The sequence below is a fragment of the Dermacentor silvarum genome, chromosome 2, assembly GCF_013339745.2.
Source record: "Dermacentor silvarum isolate Dsil-2018 chromosome 2, BIME_Dsil_1.4, whole genome shotgun sequence".
In the NCBI taxonomy this organism is placed as follows: Eukaryota; Metazoa; Arthropoda; class Arachnida; order Ixodida; family Ixodidae; genus Dermacentor; species Dermacentor silvarum.
This window is the reverse complement of record NC_051155.1, coordinates 250,491,190-250,509,251: the sequence shown is the minus strand read 5'-3', so window position 1 is coordinate 250,509,251 and position 18,062 is coordinate 250,491,190. Positions and strand designations below refer to the sequence as shown.

At 43.4% G+C, this 18,062-nt stretch overlaps 1 protein-coding gene across 4 annotated transcripts in view; it reads right to left on the bottom strand.

Annotated features, from left to right (window-relative positions):
- The window catches only part of LOC119443125 (diacylglycerol kinase eta-like), a 307,015-nt gene that overhangs the window by 27,141 nt on the left and 261,812 nt on the right, over positions 1–18,062 (bottom strand). For all 4 annotated transcript variants that reach the window (XM_037708278.2, XM_049662589.1, XM_049662588.1 and 1 more), the window contains 8 exons: positions 16,322–16,601; positions 15,063–15,450; positions 10,065–10,175; positions 8,105–8,263; positions 7,126–7,171; positions 2,402–2,515; positions 1,571–1,705; positions 583–746 (listed from right to left, as the gene is read on the bottom strand). In XM_037708278.2, the coding sequence (XP_037564206.1) occupies positions 583–746; positions 1,571–1,705; positions 2,402–2,515; positions 7,126–7,171; positions 8,105–8,263; positions 10,065–10,175; positions 15,063–15,450; positions 16,322–16,601 (1,397 nt within the window). The remainder of the gene's footprint in view (positions 1–582; positions 747–1,570; positions 1,706–2,401; positions 2,516–7,125; positions 7,172–8,104; positions 8,264–10,064; positions 10,176–15,062; positions 15,451–16,321; positions 16,602–18,062) is intronic.

Below are 18,062 nucleotides of genomic sequence, written 5' to 3'. Positions count from 1 at the left end.
ATAAGTAAGACAATGTTTCTAGTGACAAGATATAAGAGTGAAAGCAACTAAAGACCAGTGGCACACACCATATAAACCAGAATATATGTCGGCCCAGAATAAAGGTCGACCCCTGACCTTGACTTTGCCAGACAATGACTCACAATGTGCTAAAAACTGCTGTATAAGACGAGGCGCTACTTTAGTAGCTGCATTTCTTGGGGAAAGAAACTCGACCTATATTTTGGTTTATACAATAGCCAGTTGCCCCTGTGGTGCACAAATTTAGACTGCACTATCACCGGGATCGGCCCACCAAACAACGATACCCCGCCCACCCTTCTAAGCGCATGTTGAGCTCTGTTTTGACAAGATTTTGAAGGACAACGAATTTCGATAGAATTGGCTGGCTGCCACTTTCACTATAGTAATATCGCAAGTGGCAATACAAGTATATGTGACAAGTAGGGATCCTCTCAGGTTTGGGAAGCCCTAATGTTAATTGTGTCGGAATGCACATAGAGAGCGGTAAATCATGTCTGAATGCACATGCAAAATCGTGACACTCATGCCAACTCGAGGCAAGCAAGCAGAAGCACCCACGTTCGGACAAGGCTGGAGACTGCCTCGATGAAGGCAATGAGCTGCTGGGCCTCCTCCTCAGTCAGGGAGCCCCTGTGATGGTAATGGTGATGGTGGTGATGGCTGTGGCGTCCAGTTGGGAAGTGCCTCTGTCGCTCCTGCCACAGCTTCATGCTGGCATCACACTGTCGATACAAGAATGATACGACAGTAGCTCACTTCATGCACAGGAGTCGCACATCAAATCACATCAAATCAAACTTTATTTGTGCATGTACAGGTTGATTGAGGTACCACTGCCGCAATCAAGTGAAATGCAAACAGCAGAGCGAATGGCTGAAGATACAGTTTGTGCTGTCTGCGAGTCATCGCCAAAGACACTTGTACATATAGAATTGGCCTGGGGGTGCAATGGTGCATGCCCTACTGCAGCAAGCTTTGCTTTCATTTTATTTCACATCTGTGCTTTTGCTTTGTCACAGGAGTGCTATGTGCATCGCTTCCACTGGTTACGCTGGCAGTCATGGCTTACAGAAAGTACTTCAATGTGAACAGCAAAGGCAGAGAGCGAAATAAGTAAAAATTCTGCATTACAAGATAAATTCGCAATTAAAAAGACAGAAACGCCTGTGAGTTGAAAATAGGTGACCTTTCGTAATAAAGTGCAAGCATACTGTAAGAGTGCAATAAATTACAAAGGACAATAACATGCAATGACAGTTTTCCTGTCGTGACTCTTTACATTAACACAACGAAGTAGACAGGAATATAATGTGCCTCTCGCGATTGGCCACGATGACTGGCCATGGTGCGGGGCACGGTCTGAGCTCTCGTGCATGCATTGGAATGCCCAGTGATTACAGCTAGCCGGGCTTGGTGGGAAGAAAAATAAACATTGGATGTTGTTTCCCCACTGGCGCTACAGAAAATAAATAGGAAATAACTATGACCCATTTTGTGACTCCGTGCTTCAGCAGTGAATTGGTGTGAAATATAGCACTGAACATACCCTGTTGCGGCACAGGATTTGGGTGCGGTTCTTGTGTACAATACATATATAGCCTGGCGGCTGGACCCAGGCCTCTCCGTCAACTTGAACGGGCACCCCTTCATCCCCGGTCACTGTGATGCGGACTGAGCGACACTGTGACCAATAGGAAAGAAAAATGATGTCACAAGATGCTCTGCCATACACACACCTCTTACTAAAACATCTTTTTGTTGGCAACTTTTTTGGAAACCACTAGCAAAAAGATCATTATATGTCCCATACAGCGCACAAACACCAAGTTTTAACCGAAAAATTTATGGAGCCCTGTGCAACTTTCATCAGCCATAAATCATGGACAGTAAACAGCTGCCATTACTGCTTCCTCTTCACTAGTTTACGACTGCCTTGTGCACTGTGGTGAGATATGGCAATTGCAATGACGAGGGCTGTACTGGACTTATTTACCTTTATTAAAAGAAGGTGAATGGTAGCAAGGAATGGACAGAAAGTAGACAAAATCGACACCAAGTGTGGCAAAGGCCATCGTAAAAGCATTATCTTCCTAGCCCTGAAGTCATGATGTTATGAATGTGTGTCAACCACCTCACTGCAACTGAGCCTTGGCGTCAAGATTTATTTGGCTACACCCACACTTCTAACCTGTGTGGTGGTTTGCTTTCACACTTTTCAAAACTTTAGAAGGAGAAGCGATGAAAGAGGAGAGTGAATTGCCCTGTTGTCTTTATGGCAGTGCGCAGTATAGGTGTGGTGGAAGAAAATATTTGAGATGTGAGAAAAAGAAAACTGTTCTCCTGTTCCAAGAAGATTTCAGCAGTGGAGACCATTCACCTGAGCAATTCTGTGGTGCTGCAAGTTGATAACCCTGGATGCTGCCATTTGTACGGTACCAAAGACGGCAACGACTTCCAGTATCTTGTCATCTATGGCCGGCGCATAAAAGACCTGCACAGGAGCAACAAGCAAGTGCTCGAGGCGTTTTCTTTATCTGCAATCATCCTTCATCATGCAGAGCAGAAGAATATTGTCTTGCACTTCATTCCGATTTCATCCATGCAGTGAGTGCAGCATTGATAAATTATCAGCTTTTCATTCTCACGCAAATTAGTCTGCAGGAATGTTTCTTGTCTTTAATTGTTTCATGATGTTCACCACCACCACTTCTTACACAGGCCATTTATTGTTGAGCTTGCTTATCGTACCTCATATGCTGATGATTGGAAGAAAGTTGGAGATGCTATTTCTCAAACGTATGCTTCTTATTCATACACACAATTTTAACTCATTTGTACATGCCATGCTAATATAACCACTTTTAAAGTGATATCATTCATGTAGCAGAAAATGACTTGTTCAGTCAATCACTGTTTCCTGTTTCTCAGTTGCAACCATTCCGTATGCAAATTTAATTCTTAACTTTTTATTCTGATAATAGCTTATGATCAAATACAGTAAATTTTCATTGATTTGACTTTGGCTAGTTCAATATTTTGGTTAGTTCACTCCAAACCGAAGATCCCGGCTAGTGGGCCATCTCTATGGGCTAATACTCATTATTTCAATCCTGAGATTGGCCCTCACTGGATAATTTGAACTTTGCTGGTTGACATGTAAGTGCCTAGCTCAATCATGACCTCAATAGCTGCAGCATCTGTCTTGGCTGTGCTAGGGGCTGTGAATGTGTTGATATGCTATCTGCCACCCAAAACACATAGTTTGTCTGCCCTAGAAAGATTTTCAAGCAGAAACTATAGCTCACAGTGAATGATTAAAAAAAAAAAGAAAACGAGATTGGTCCTAATTTGCCTGTGCAGTACAATCGGATACGGAACCAGAACTGCATTTGTGACATTCGCAACAGCCGGCCATCATAGCCAGCAGCATCATCACCATTGTCATCACAAGATGGCGACAGCATAAGTTCTTGCATAGGGTGGTGATGATGAAGCGCCCCTTCCAGTCTTTGATTACAAAAGCTGATTGAAAATTGAAATGCTAAAATAGCACCAGCAAAGTCACGTCACATGTTCTGGCATTCCTGAGAATTAAAGGCATTGCAGGAGCAACTAGTGAAGTGGTTAGCTTAGGCCACGATGGAAGATTAGACAAGTGTTTCAATGATGCCCCACAACATGTCTATTAATTCCTTGTTCAGAGTTCCCACATCTCTTGCAGGGGTGAAACAGGTCAGGGGGCATTATTTCCCAAAGCGAAAGCATGGAACTCTATGGCGCAATTGCAGTGAGAGTGTATAAAAATAAGTAAAAGTTGTGATAAAATGGAAATGTGTTCAAAAAAAGCAAGGTAACAAGTGCCGTTCATCTTAAACATGAAATTGTTACTTTTTCGACTTGAGTGATTACTGGGGAGCTACAATTAAATATCTCCTGGGAGTACTAGGTCACAGTTTCAGAGCTTTCCAACAGGGCTTCACAGTCACCCAGGTGACAAAGCACAGAGAGGAAGTTTCTGAGTAAGTCATGGCATAACATTGGCAAATTGTCTCTTCAAATTGCACTTCTCAATGTTATCGAGACTGTGCTCATGCTTCCTGGTGGTGTGATGGTGGTAGTGAAATGTCTTTATTTAAAAAGTCAAATACAGGCCTCAGTATAGACCCCACTCCATTACCCACTATAGACCCCACTCCGCAGACAGACACCGTTGTTGAGACGTCCGTATATTCTTCCACCATGATCTAGGCATGGGCCATTATCCCCTTTGTGATTGTTGTGGAGTCGTTTGCCAGACAGACGATACAATGCTATCTGAGAGTGATTATGATGGACATTAGGCATAAATAAATTTACATTCTGTGAAGGTAAACTTTGCAGCGGCTTCACATTTTTTTGGTTACTAGATTTGAAGGCAGGCTACATTTTTTTTTTTCGTTAGAAAATTGAATGCGCACAACATTAATACTTTGTTTAGGAGTTCTGTCATTTCTACATTACTTTTCATACTCTGAACCCATAAAAGCTTGATGCACATTTGATTATGTGGCATGTTATAATTGTGCAAATACTGCCAAACAAAGCAGTGGTATGTTCGGGCATTTTTTCTGCCTCTTCTTTAATTCAGCAGACCAGATAACTTGTTCAATCTTGTCAGTAACGTCAAGTTTGAATTAATGGAAGTCACAATTTCAACGAATATACTTATTGCATGTCTTCCCTTAATGATTTACAGTCGAGTTCCGCTACAACGAAATTCACGGGACACGCCAAAAATTTAGTTGTGGCGGAACTTCGTTGACGCGAAATTGGTACGTATATACGTACGCCAAACGGCAAAGCCACTAACGAAACCAAAACCATCGTCCGGGAAATATTCGCGATGGCGTGAGGGCAAAGGTTGAGATGTACTGAAGGCAGTCAAAGTGTCAACTTCACAAGAGAATGTATTTCACACCGCTGTTAAAGCATTTTTCGTACATTGCGGCCTACGCCTAACCCAATGCGCGTGCCCGGCCTATCGCGAAACACTCATTTTGCGGCACATGCACCGTCGCAATGAAGCGGTTTGAATTATCACAATTTCACTGCATACTTATGACAAAGTCGGGAAAGTTTTATTTCCAGAAGTCGGTGAGCCTAGATTTCTTAAGCTTCACGGCCAGCAACGACATTACATGGGTCTCACAGTCCGTTAAGGGGGGGACCTGGGTCTTGGACTAAAAATTTTGTAGAATCTTTATTCTTTGACGTATAGTGCTGAAAACTTGTACATATATGTAATGTTATGTGCTTATTACGAATATAAGGTCAATTTTTGTTTATCTCTTTTGGTTCAAATTTCATGCAAGTTTCCTTTAATTATCTTCCGGAAAGACTTGCCAGTTATGTGTTTTTTAGATATCACTAAATAGGGTATCAGTGGCTTCTGTATGATTCAAGAAGTGCAACAAAACCAACCTTATTGGTCTGCCGCACCTAGAACACGAGTTACGAGGTATTGAATTAGTCACCAGAAAAACTTTTTAGAGTTTCAAGCTTTGAAGTCTCGCAACTCTTGTTCTAGGTAAGGCAGAGCAATAAGATTCATTTTGTTGCACTCCTTGAATCGTACAGAAACCACTAATACCCTGTTTAGTGATATCTAAGGAACACATAATTGGCAAATCTTTCCAGAAGATAATTAAAGGAAGCTTGCATAAAATTTGAAACAAAGGACCGAAAACGGACCTTACATTGGAAATAAGCACATAACATTACATGTACAAGTTTCAGTCAAAGAATAAATATTCTACAAAATTTTTAGTCCAAGACCCAGGTCCCCCCTTAAAAGAGCCATCGCAATGTCATTGTCGTGGGTTCTGATAACTTTCCTGATGAGTCGAAAAGGATCCATTACTTTCAAAGCAGTCGCCGGAGTCGGTGTGTCTAGCGGATTGTCATTTACCCCAGACGACGAGACGTTAGCACCTTGTTCACAACAGCGGCTGCGGTGGGGCCGCTCGGGCGCTATCTTGAAAGCAATCTGTGACGTGCACAAAGTGAGCGCCCAGCGCGGGTCTCATCTTCAAAGCGATCTGTGATGTGGGCAAAGTGCAACTAGTGCTGGTAGAGTCATGTGCGCTGTGCTTTCGATGTTTAGTTGCCGCACCTCCTCACTCCAGAGTGTTGACACCGAGTTACCCACGGTCTTTGAGCGAGATGTGTTCTTGTTTACCTGTGCGCGTGTCACCGTGCTCTGTAATTTAGTTAGCGAATGTTTACAAGTTTATACGGCCAATAAAACTACTATCCTTAGTTCGTATAGCTGTCTACTAATCTGCTATCGCAATCGATGCTTTGCCTTTCGGGTAAAACTGCGAGATTTTTTCCTTCCGCTTTCAGCCTCAGCGATCATATGTGCCTTCTCCCCAAGAGAGAGAAATTTAAGCTTCTTCGTTGGCGTAGCCATTTCGACTGGACAAAGACCACAGAAAACGGCAGCGATTGCGGTGATCCCCTGCAGTCTCGCGCAGGCACGTGATGACCACACTTGGCTATGGATTGCAGTGGCTTAAATCAGTACTTTGAATTTGATTTCGTTCGCAAAAACCTTGTTCAAGCGGACATACCATCGTCACAGCTTTGGAAGGGCCTTCTAATTTGACTACTCGGCAGTTCTAATTTCAATTCAGTCCCAGTTTCGTTTTCGAAAAGATTGTTGGAGGGGAAATACCGAATAAAGCGCCTTCGTTATGAAGGGACTTTTTTTGTATTACTTTCTATGGGCAGCTGACGGGGAATCGGAAAATCTTTGCTGTGGAGGAAATTTCGCTGTAGCGGCATTCGTTGTAGGGGGATTCGACTGTACAATTATGTAAAACATTACTACGTTAAAATACATTACACTACATATGTTTCAAATTGTAAAAATTGCATGCAAAGTTTTTCATCATCATCATCATCATCATCATCATCATCAGCCTATATTTATGTGCACTGCAGGACGAAGTTTTTACCTTTACTATATTGATAGAAACCATAAGGCACTTTTCTCTACAATTTCTTGGTGGTTATGGTGTGTAAACTAAACAGGCAAGCAAATAGTAGATGTATACTCACATCATCTTCCTTGCTTCCACCCCAGAAGTTGGAGCCACCACCATAACTACAAAAGAAAGAAAAATCCGAAATAGGTTCAACTGGCAAACATGGCGATAACTGCCAACATTTGATGTGATATGTGACCAAAAAAGGAAGAGAGGGCTCGATGACACAGCTCTTACGAACTACTCTGCTGCTTGATGCAAACAATCCTGAATATCAAGCTGTCTCTTTAGTAACTGTTTCAGTGTGCCGTGAAACATGTGGCCTCAGTGACTGGAGAAGAAATGGCAAAACAATCTGTTATATGCTGCTTTCAATATTTTGTGATCTCAATGTGCTTGTATTGTCATGTGTAGCAGTAAGATAGTATGTACTTCAAATGCTGACAGCCCAGTCTTCTTTATAGCCACTGGAAAATGTGGTATATTAAGGTTTATGCAACTGGCTCTTTAAATCTTTCTCTTTAGTGAATGACAAAGCTATAGTTAATTTGGGGGACTTAAGTTAGGTCTCCATCCTCTCTCTACATTTTGCTTCTGGAAATGCCAGCTCATGTTGAAGCCAGTTGCTGCAGCCTGTCGTCGCAAATGTAATCTCCAATTTTCCATCAGCAGCAAACCATTCATGAAACATGACGTTGGTCATGAAAACATGACGGTTGTCAAAGGAAGCCCATCATATTTCCAGCTTTCTTAAAACATTTTGTATCCCAGGCTACCCTCTAGCCTTTGTATTTGGCTACATTCTGCCTTAGTGTAATTAGCAGCTGAATGGTAATTAGTACAGCCACTACTTTCTCATGCGCTACTATGATCATTCACTGCGACATTTCCCAGATGCTTCGATTAAATTTTTCGACAAAAACTATTCCAAACATTAACATCTGTGAAACAATTTCTGACCAGAAGCGCTCAAAACTTGATATAAGTTTATGATTGCAAAGGGTTAACTGGTGCAGCAATTAACTACCAAACAATTCGTGCAGACCCATTACCTGGGTATGTTGAGGACCACAATGCCTTGTAGGGAAGGCAATGCAATGCGGTGCCCATCGCACTCCAGCTGCACCCTCTGCTCCAAATTCTTGTATGTACGTTGCAACAACTCTTTGCCACCCAGAACACCATACCACATCAGGTTCTTCGTGCGAGACCTGCAGGTACAATAAAGCACGTAATAAACTTCAGAAGTAACAATTCCACTGACAAGAAATATCAGTGGGATCTGTGCAACCTTATAGATTAAATATTTTTAATTTTTTAATCCTGAGCACTTCTGTGACTAGTTATTAATAATGCCACTGGAAGAAACTGAGTCAAAGAGAAAACATTGTCCAGTGGAACATCTTATAAATTCAGAGCATTTATTTTGTCAAAACCACAATCTAATTATAAGGTATGCCGTAGTGGGGGCTTCCAGATTAATTTGGACCACCTGGGGTTCTTCACCATCCATCCAATGCGCGGTACACAAGCACATTTGCATTTCAGCCCCACCAAAATGCGGCAGCCACAGCAGAGATCGAACCTGCGACCTTGTGCTCAGAAGAACATCATCATAGCCAGAGCTACTGTGCCATGTGGAAAGAGTTTCTCCCACTGTGTAAGCAATGTAAGCAAAACAACAAGTTTTGTCTACATAGAACAACGGTCTAAAGGCAACGAAGAAAAAGAAAAAAAAAAGTTGCAGTTTCATCCAAAAGGCGAAGAAACAAGTAAGGATAGTAATTTAATTGGCTGTATAAACTTGTAAACATTCACTTACTAACCAAATTAACAAGCATAGTGTCATATCATCATCATCATCATCAGCCTATTTTATGTCCACTGCAGGACGAAGGCCTCTCCCTGCGATCTCCAATTACTCGTGTCTTGTGCCAGCGTATTCCAACTTGCGCCTGCAAATTTCCTAACTTCATCATCCCATCTGGTTTTCTGCCGACCTCGACTGCGCTTCCCTTCTCTTGGTATCCATTCTGTAACCGTAATGGTCCACCGGTTATCCATCCTACGCATTGCATGGCCTGCCCAGCTTGTCCGAACCCAGAGATTCTTAGCAACCTCTGCCGCGTAGCAGGTCTGACCGCCGCCTTGGTCAGGTGCTCCGCAGCCACTGGGGACTGAGGGCCATGGGTTAATTGTCGGAGTCATGAGGGAGGTAGTGGCCGAATACTGCACCAGCGAGGCCAATTCCTGTTCTGGTGAGGGAGTGACTTTGATGAAGCTTAGTGGGCCTTCCTAGTTTGGTTGCACCTGAACTAGTATAGCCCCACTAACTCGAGGCAATAATTTTTTATCTTGCCGGTGTCAGGCACCACTCCATGCCTGAAAATGTGGTGGGCTCGAGTAGGATTCGAACTTACGACCTTCAGATTTGAAGCCGGGTATTCTACCTCTGCTCCACACCACCACGGCTGTGTCACATATGCACAGGCAAACATGAACACATCTCACTTGATGACTGCGGACACTCGTCGTCAAAATGCTGGCGTGAGGAGGCGGGCAGCAACAGCAAGTGAATTGACCTTTGCGCTGCCTCTCAGTTCGATGCGACCTAAGTGGCAAGAATAAAGCTCACACGGAGCTAGCAGCACTCGATGTACCTTGACTCTGTCCCCATCGCAGATCGCTTTAACGATAGGGCCCGCGCAGCCACACCCTACTGCCGCCACTGCCAAAGTAGAATGCCCCCCCTACCTCTCCCATCCGGTGCCTTGCGCACGACGGTAGACGGTGTGCTTCCTTCACAACTTCCTCTCTTGCAAGCGCGAGATCGAGCCACCATCTTTGGCTGACCGTCGCACGCTGTCACTCGCACACACAGCATACTGCGCCGCGGTCACCATGTTGTCACACTCGGACTTCATACGAAACGTCATGCTGATGGCGGAAATGCGCCTGGAGTGTCCATATAATTGCTATTGCAATAAAAGAAAAAGAAGGCTAAAAATGTACCTGCACTTTTCAGGATGCTCCTCCCGCTTGTTGTGAAATTCGAGAGTGATCTTGGCATCCAGACCAATGCCAAAGTAGTTGTTCATGACACACTTTTCTTCAAAGCCTTCCCTGGGAGGAAAAAAAAAAAATTAATAGGCAGATCCAACGCACATACCGCACATGCTGGAATCCATGTTAAACGAAGCTTTGGTAAAGAAAGCATTTAAAGGGGTACTGACAATATTCTTAGGGCTGTTTTTTGGGCCTGATCAGTAGCTGTTGGCCCAGTAATCATGCTAAAGAACTCGTTTGCCACAGCGCGCGATGATTGTTTAGTTATATGCTTGTATCTCATGACCAGCCACGGTTTCGATTTCGAAGAGCACTTTGTGCCCAGTGACGTACGAGCCATGCTTGTTAACAGCGATGATCACGTATGTGCGCAGACCTGCGATGCACACTAGCGCACCGTCTACCATGCCATTTGTGGTCCTGTTCGCTGTTCGTCTGCTAGTTGGCGCTATAGTTTTGGGGGAAAACCTGTTGATTGCTACACCGTCTTAGTGCTTTGCTGGGCAGACGTTCGCTACGCAGTATGATCCTGACATTAGAGAGTTTTAGTCCTGTTATAGCGTGTCCGCCAACATCTTTGGTTACCCAGCAAATCACAAACAGTAAGTTTGTGGTTTGCTGGGTAACCAAAGAAGTGTACGGCAAGAACAATGCTGATAACGACATCTGGTAATGCAGTATATAACCAGAGAACACACATAACTAATACTGCAACTTACATATTCTACCCAAGTGCTGGTGTAAAGCGTTGGTAGCAGCAATCATATAACGTATCATACTTTTATGATAATTCCCTTTGACAATAACACTGACATGACACAAACAAGACTTGAATGCATTGTAGTTGGACAAATCGTCACAAGATGTCACTACCAGCATTACTACTGCCGGCCACGGCCACGGCACCAGTAACTTGGTAATCCGTAAACGGTAAGAAGTTTGCATGTACGCTTTCTGTGCACACATACTTATGATTCGTGTGGGGTCAGTGCAAGACACCCAATGCAAACAGCGCTGAAATGTCCTCCAAATGGCGAGACAAGCCAATGACGTCGAAAATCACCGAAACCAGCCGCTGAAACTCGTGGTGTCACATTGTTTACAAATAGGACCTCTGCTGATGACTACATCAATAGATGCTGCACTTTACTATTCGTCACCTGCACTAACTTCAAAATTAAATTAAAATACGTTCTAAGCTATGTTTGCTATCAATATTTTACAGATGGAACCTATGCGCTCACAGCAATGTAATCTACCAGTTATATTAAGTTAGGATTTTTGTAGCACTACCCCTTTAATTAACTGCTTTACAACTAATGGTGATGTGTCAGTTGTGTCTACTTTCACCCTATGCAATGTGTAATCTCATCGAATGCTTATGTTTATCCACCACAAAGGTATACAACATTATAGCGATGCAATATTTTATGGGTGTGTGAATATCAAAACTTTCGAACATGAATCGAATATGAATACTTACTTAAGCACATGCATTTATTAGCAAGTTTGGTTATATTAACATGTTGGAACATCTCAATTACATTGTCAATGGTGAAAAATTACACTAGTAAGCTGCTATACTAAAATAATGTATATTTGGCTCATGTTAATCTAGGAAAATTGAATAATTACCACTAGCTGTCTGTTTTTGCCAACTTGTGCCATATTATACGACATCAAATGACCGTAAAACTCAGAGGCATTTGACTCTGTGCCAGCCGTCACTCATCGCATTTGCCGCCAAGCAGTAAGCTCAGGATTGGGTGTGGCGTTGCAAAAGAGTGAACCTTCGCTGTCAGCAAACCTGTGCTCCTTGTTACAGAGAAGCTGACTTTTTTGCAAAGCTTAGATGCTCAGTGGCTGAGCGTGCTCTACAGGCAAAATTTCGCCCAGGAGCACGAAATTATCACAAAATTCAGCATGAAATCAGACACATATTCTTAAATTAAAAAGAAGCAAGCGCTAAGAACCATGTTTACTCCCACACAGCCAGGAATATATTTGATTTGTTTCAAAAAGCTAGTTTTTGAATCAAATACAAATATTAAAAATATAATATTCGATAATATTCAAAATTTTAAAATATTAACACATCGCTACAATTTTTATGTTTATGCACTGCAGAATAGAATTCACAGTGCACACTGTGGGACGTACACGTAACAATGTCACAAGGACGAATGCGATGTATGATGCTCGTCGAGGGAAGAATGATGATAACAGGTGTATGCATGACACGTATCAAGCAACATTTAGGGATTCTGTACCTCTTGGGTTACAGTGGCACATCATCATCATCAGCCTATATTTATGTCTACTGCAGGACGAAGGCCTCTCCCTGCGATGTCCAATTACCCCTGTATTGCGCTGGCTGATTCCAACTTGCGCGTGCAAATTTTCGAACTTCATCACCCCACCTAGTTTTCTGCCGCCATCGACTGCGCTTCCCTTCTCTTGTGGCACATACCGTGGCACATACCGAATGGCTAAATCAAACAAAATAAAGTAAATCAAGGAATCTGTGAAATATACTTCACTATTCTATTAACAGGTCCGTGTGCTTTATAAATATCTGTGAGCTGAGATTATACACAGGTTTTATGTAGGAATGTATTTCTTTACAGCGAAGCTGTTAAGGGCTAGTTCCCCCAGGATAGTGTCTGCGAGTAGAAAAAAACTATCATCATCAGCATTGGCTCAAGCGTTGTCATCAGCTTTCCGCAGCTGGCTGCGTTGCCGCTAATCATTCCAGCATAGAATTTCACTTCTTTTCTGTCGTCGTAATGGGGAGGCCGTGTTTACAGGGGTATGAGCCATTGCTTAAGAGGTATGAGCCATTCATGAGCAACTGACGACGTGTCCTAACGCGTTTGAGCAACGCTGCCACGAATGCACTTGGAAAAGGGCTGGTTGTCGACGTGCCGATTCTAGCGCGAGGGCTTCCGAACCACAGGCGAAACATCAGCGAAGAGCCACGGACTCCGAGTTGAGAGAGCGCGATGTTGAGGCCAAACGTCAGTGAAGAACAGCCGACCCCGAGTTGCGGGAGCGCGATGTTGAGGCCAAATGTCAGGGTCGTCTTGCCCTCCAGGAAGCCAACAACGGTGGTGCATGCCTCAGCAATGCTAGCGCCAACTTCAGCGGTGTGACGGGCAGGTTTCAACGCGAGTTTCTCAACCGGAACTTTCATGATAGACATGTTCGGTTGGGTGATGCCCAACGACGATACGCCCATTCTCATCGTGGGGGCAATATTCATTACAGCAGACCCACCATAGTTACAGCTTCACTGGCTTCCATCTTCACAGTAGTGTGCACGCTTGCACTTTATATAGGCCCGTTTGAGATGCAGGGGTGCACCACTGTATGCCATACACCATCTCAACACTGTTAGAAATGTTAGGCATCAAGAAGTGAATGCAATAGTTTTTTCCGTGGTCTGGGTGCAGTCGGTGATTTCTGGTTTCACTAGGCTTCACTACTTTTGGTTTAGAGAAGTCACCAGTGAGTAACAAAGCAAAAACACCACTCTTACTGCTCAACTTGATGGCTAAATTAGCATACGGTCGTGCTGATGGAGCCCAAATTATTAAACGGCGCTCTGTAACTGCTTCCTAAATTCCGGTAGTTTTATATCAGCCGTCTATGGGGCAGCAGGCGATATGGACAAGCTGTCCGGACTACATATGTTATGCATTAAATATCAATATATTAAATAAATATAAATATTTATTTAATATTTATATTTTTTATTTAATATTTATTTAAATATTAAATATTAAATATCAATCAAATTCTTGTTTAGTGAGTCTTTGCTACCACTTTTTAAGGATGTTTTGTTTTTGTACATAGAAGACAGGTGTCACAAAAAAAAGTTATATCTTGGCTTCATCGGAAAAAGAAAAAAAAAACTTTATAGCTTGCTTCGGTGGTTCCGTTTACTAAGAGTAATGAAAATCTTGGTTCCGATTATTAATGCAAGTTCTCTTTCGCATTATCAAAATACAAAACCAACCAATTTAGAGGCTGTTGTGCCTGTTAATCGACAATTCCGTCTAAGCAATTTTCGTTTACCAAGATTCTACTGCATCCAGAAATATATCCGCTGAGATTCTAAGTGACTCAGCCAGCAGCCATGGCAAACCCAGCAGGCTAGGAAGAGAAAGCTTCGTTTCAATGAAGCCAAGCTGCATGATCTTGTGAACCAGGACTGGCACATAATAAAAGTACATACTGCAGTACAGAACAAAGCTTTCAGAGCTCCTGAACTCATAAGCGTTGGTATGTTGGAAATAAGAAGAAAAATACCTGCAGAAGCTGCATTGTGACAAAAGAAAGGAATGCTGTATTTACGTTGTGGAAGTTACAACATGGGTGCGACCTTTACATTGTGTCTTAGGATATAAGTTTAACTGAATTCCTAAACATATTTCACTGAACCAAAAGTTTAGCTGGAGTTATGGTGTACTAACATATTAACACATTAACACTCATTGCACTAAATCTAGAACAGTAGGTATGAAGTCTTGTTTTCTTTCACTCGATTGTTTGAATATTTTCTTTGATAATAAAATTTCCCATCACAAGAGGTGGTTCCATACAGACTACTATTAAGATCTCTTGCTTTATTGATATAGAAAATTTTATTGACCATTCCTGCCAAACTTCAATCTTACAATCTTTTGCTTTATAGCATTATTCCTTGTGTGTGATATTTTTGAAAGGTAACACATATTTCTTTAAACTGACTGCAACACAAGAGTTTCAGTTTGCCTCTACACCCAATAGCCTGTACGTGTCATTATGAAAAGGTGTGCATTGTTGTGGTATATATAGGTGTTTCTTCTGCTACGTACTAAATATTTTTTCACCCATCTGCTAACTCTTCCAAGCCTAATTTACAAAACACTTTTTCTTCTGGCAACACCGACACTGACTTACAATGAGATTTCCTCGACATCCATCAAAGGAGAGGCGGCCGCGCAGAGTGCATCGGCATTGGCCAGTAGCACCTTGCCCACCAGACTCTCCCGGTTCAGGTTGGGCCACATGGGCAGCGATGCCAGCGGGTTGATGATGGGGAAGGTGCGCTGCTGCTGCTGCTGCTGCTGCTGCTGCTGTTGTTGTTGCAGCGGGTGGTGCTGAGAAGTGCTCAGCTGATGTGCGGAAGAGGGTGGGTGCTCTTCCGATGGGCTCCGCTCGCCGGGAAGAAGTGAGAGACCTAGGTGTTTCAGAGTGCTTCCACTGCTGATGCGTCGGGAGCCAGTGGGCGACTGCGCGTTTGCAGCACTGCTGCCTGCTTTGGATGCCGAGCCTTTCTTGCTTTCTCCTGCGTGTTGGGTTCATGTGCGAGGATTATTATGCATGCTGTGCAGCAGGCAGCGCATGAAGAACACGAATGACACAGCACAAGCTAATTTGTTGTCGGAACATGCTGTATGAGCTATGTAATCATGTCAAAACAGCTAGTTTACCAGCCCATCATTTTAAAGTAAAGAGATAAGTGCAGTATTAGAGACAGTTTGGAAGCGAGTAGGCAGGCAGAATGTGAGCATACGTGGTAAACAAACAAAAACAAATCTATGAATTTGCCTTTGACTTCAGTGCTCTTCCTTGTAATGAGGTTAGAGTATTTTATTGTTCTTCTGCTGAATTATTACTGTCACGTTGTGGCGACGGTGAATAATATAACTGCCAGAAACGCAGGTAAGGAATTTAACTCTTTATTGAGTGAACTTGTGCCCAGCAAAACAATAGCAGCAAACACATTCGTCTTTCTGTACATTACAGCATCATCGCTGGCGCTCGCTTTCATTCTACGATTTACACCACTGTTTGCCTCTTGCAATCTTATTAGGCAGAAGTTCTTTCACTGTAGAATCGGCAACAACACTCAGCAAAGTTACGGAGCATGCCACGTCTTGTGCAGCACGATAACAATGGTAACAGTTGTTAGCTAGTGAAAAACGGTTACCAGAAAAACAAACAACGCAAACCTGCCAATACTCACTGATAGAAATATTCTGTGTTTATCCTGGGGGAGCAAAAAATGATCTTCTGCTGAAAGTCAGCACTTTATATTGACCCCTATAACACTGTCTTGTCCACTGTGAGGCTAAGCTGAGCCATCAGCCATGTATGAGCGGTAATCAGTTTAAAATGCTTTGGTATGCCATTCCAAGTGACACGAGACATTTCACCTTTGCTCTTTCGCTGGGCCCTCTGTGGACTTCCCCACGAGCGATCCTCATCTTCCTCAGTAGTGGGCGTCAGTGCAAGGCTGGTCGGGTGCAATGACGATGGACTCAGCGACGACCTGCGTCGTTCGCGGTGCTGCCCACTCTCTTCCTTGGACGATGGTGGCTGTGGTGACACGCTACAGGGTGATGGACTTGGTGAAGGGGTGGCCATTAGTGAGCGTGGAGATGGACATGGGGAGCTGTCTGCACTCAGACCGCCCTCGATGGTGGCCAGAGTCACCTGAAAGCATAAGGCTTATCAAGTAACATTGTTTTTCTTTTGATAAAGGACTTTAGTTATTGTCTCTTTGCTGCTGCCAGCCAGAGTTACGAAACAACGAGTCCCTCCAGCTGAACAGCAATTACAGCTTCATCATTCATTAGCTAAGTTTCACAGGCTTCAAAAAGTGAGAAGTGGAGAGAGAGAGAAAGAGAGAGAGAGCAGAACGCTAATATGTTTACACAGCAATATGTGTAGGATCTACGCTGGTCACACTGTTCTCTCTTTTTGTCCTGTCAGCCATATGTTAGCACAGTGGCTAATACATTTTATTACTGAACTTTAAATATTAAGGCGAAAGACCTAAGTGGCTTGATGCGCGATGGCCTTGAAAAAAAAAAATGCGGCATCTAGTCAAGTGGGGTACAAGCGGCGCGTGCAGACACAAAAACAGGTGTTGCGTCGCAGACGTCACACGGCAGCGGCGGCAGTTATGGCGACAGGCGACTGCAAAACGAGAGCGACGGCGATGGAGGACGCTCGCCCCTAGTGGATTGTGAACGTCGAGAAGCCACCACGGAGCCCCAGTGACGGTGTGTGGTCAGAGGATCTCTTGCCACTAGACGACGCTTAAAATGGACTGACTAATAAAGAGTCAAGACGTACCACAATTATATGAATTTTTAATTGTGCTCGGCTTGTGTCACACATTTGTAACACTTACTGGCGACAAGCATGTTGCACCTTTAGGTAGTGCATAAAGTGCTCACATGTGTCATTGAGGAGGTCGACCTAAAGCGCCACACGTGTATTTCATACTGCGGTTCGTTATGTCTTGCAAGAAGTCTGACCCCTCCGATCGTATACCTTAATGCATTACCAAGAGTGCAGCAGGCTTTCGCCTTCACGTGTTACAGGGGTGTAACATGCTGCCAAACTTTCTATAATAAGGTCAGTAATAGAACCTCTCATTTCAATCTCTGATATCCTGGCTGAAGTTTTTATAATGTTATCAAACATAAATACTACAGTATTCCCAACAAATGAGACAGGACCGATGGTGGTTGTGTGAACGCCTGCGACTGTAGGCAGAACATGAAAAGCCTGGCTACAGCTTGCATACAGCTGCTTGGCCAGGCCGTCCAGTTACTCTGCTGCTTCATCCTCAAGGTTCACCGTGCGTTTCCCACTTCCTCTCGCTCAACTGGGGACAGCTATGCTCCAGACATCTCTGATGCGTCATCCCTCATCACCACGCCTCGCATTCCCCATCATGCAGTGCTGAACTGCCTTGTAGGACTGTACTGTAGGGTTTATGTTATCTGTATTGTGTGCTGCTACTTATGTACTGTATTCCGTTGATGTTAGCCGTCGCAGTTAAATGTTTAATTGTTAGTTACCATTGTCCAGTTTTTGTCAAGCGTTTTATGGGTACGAACGGCTTTGCCCTAATTTGGGTGCTCTTATGCCTCTGTGACCCAC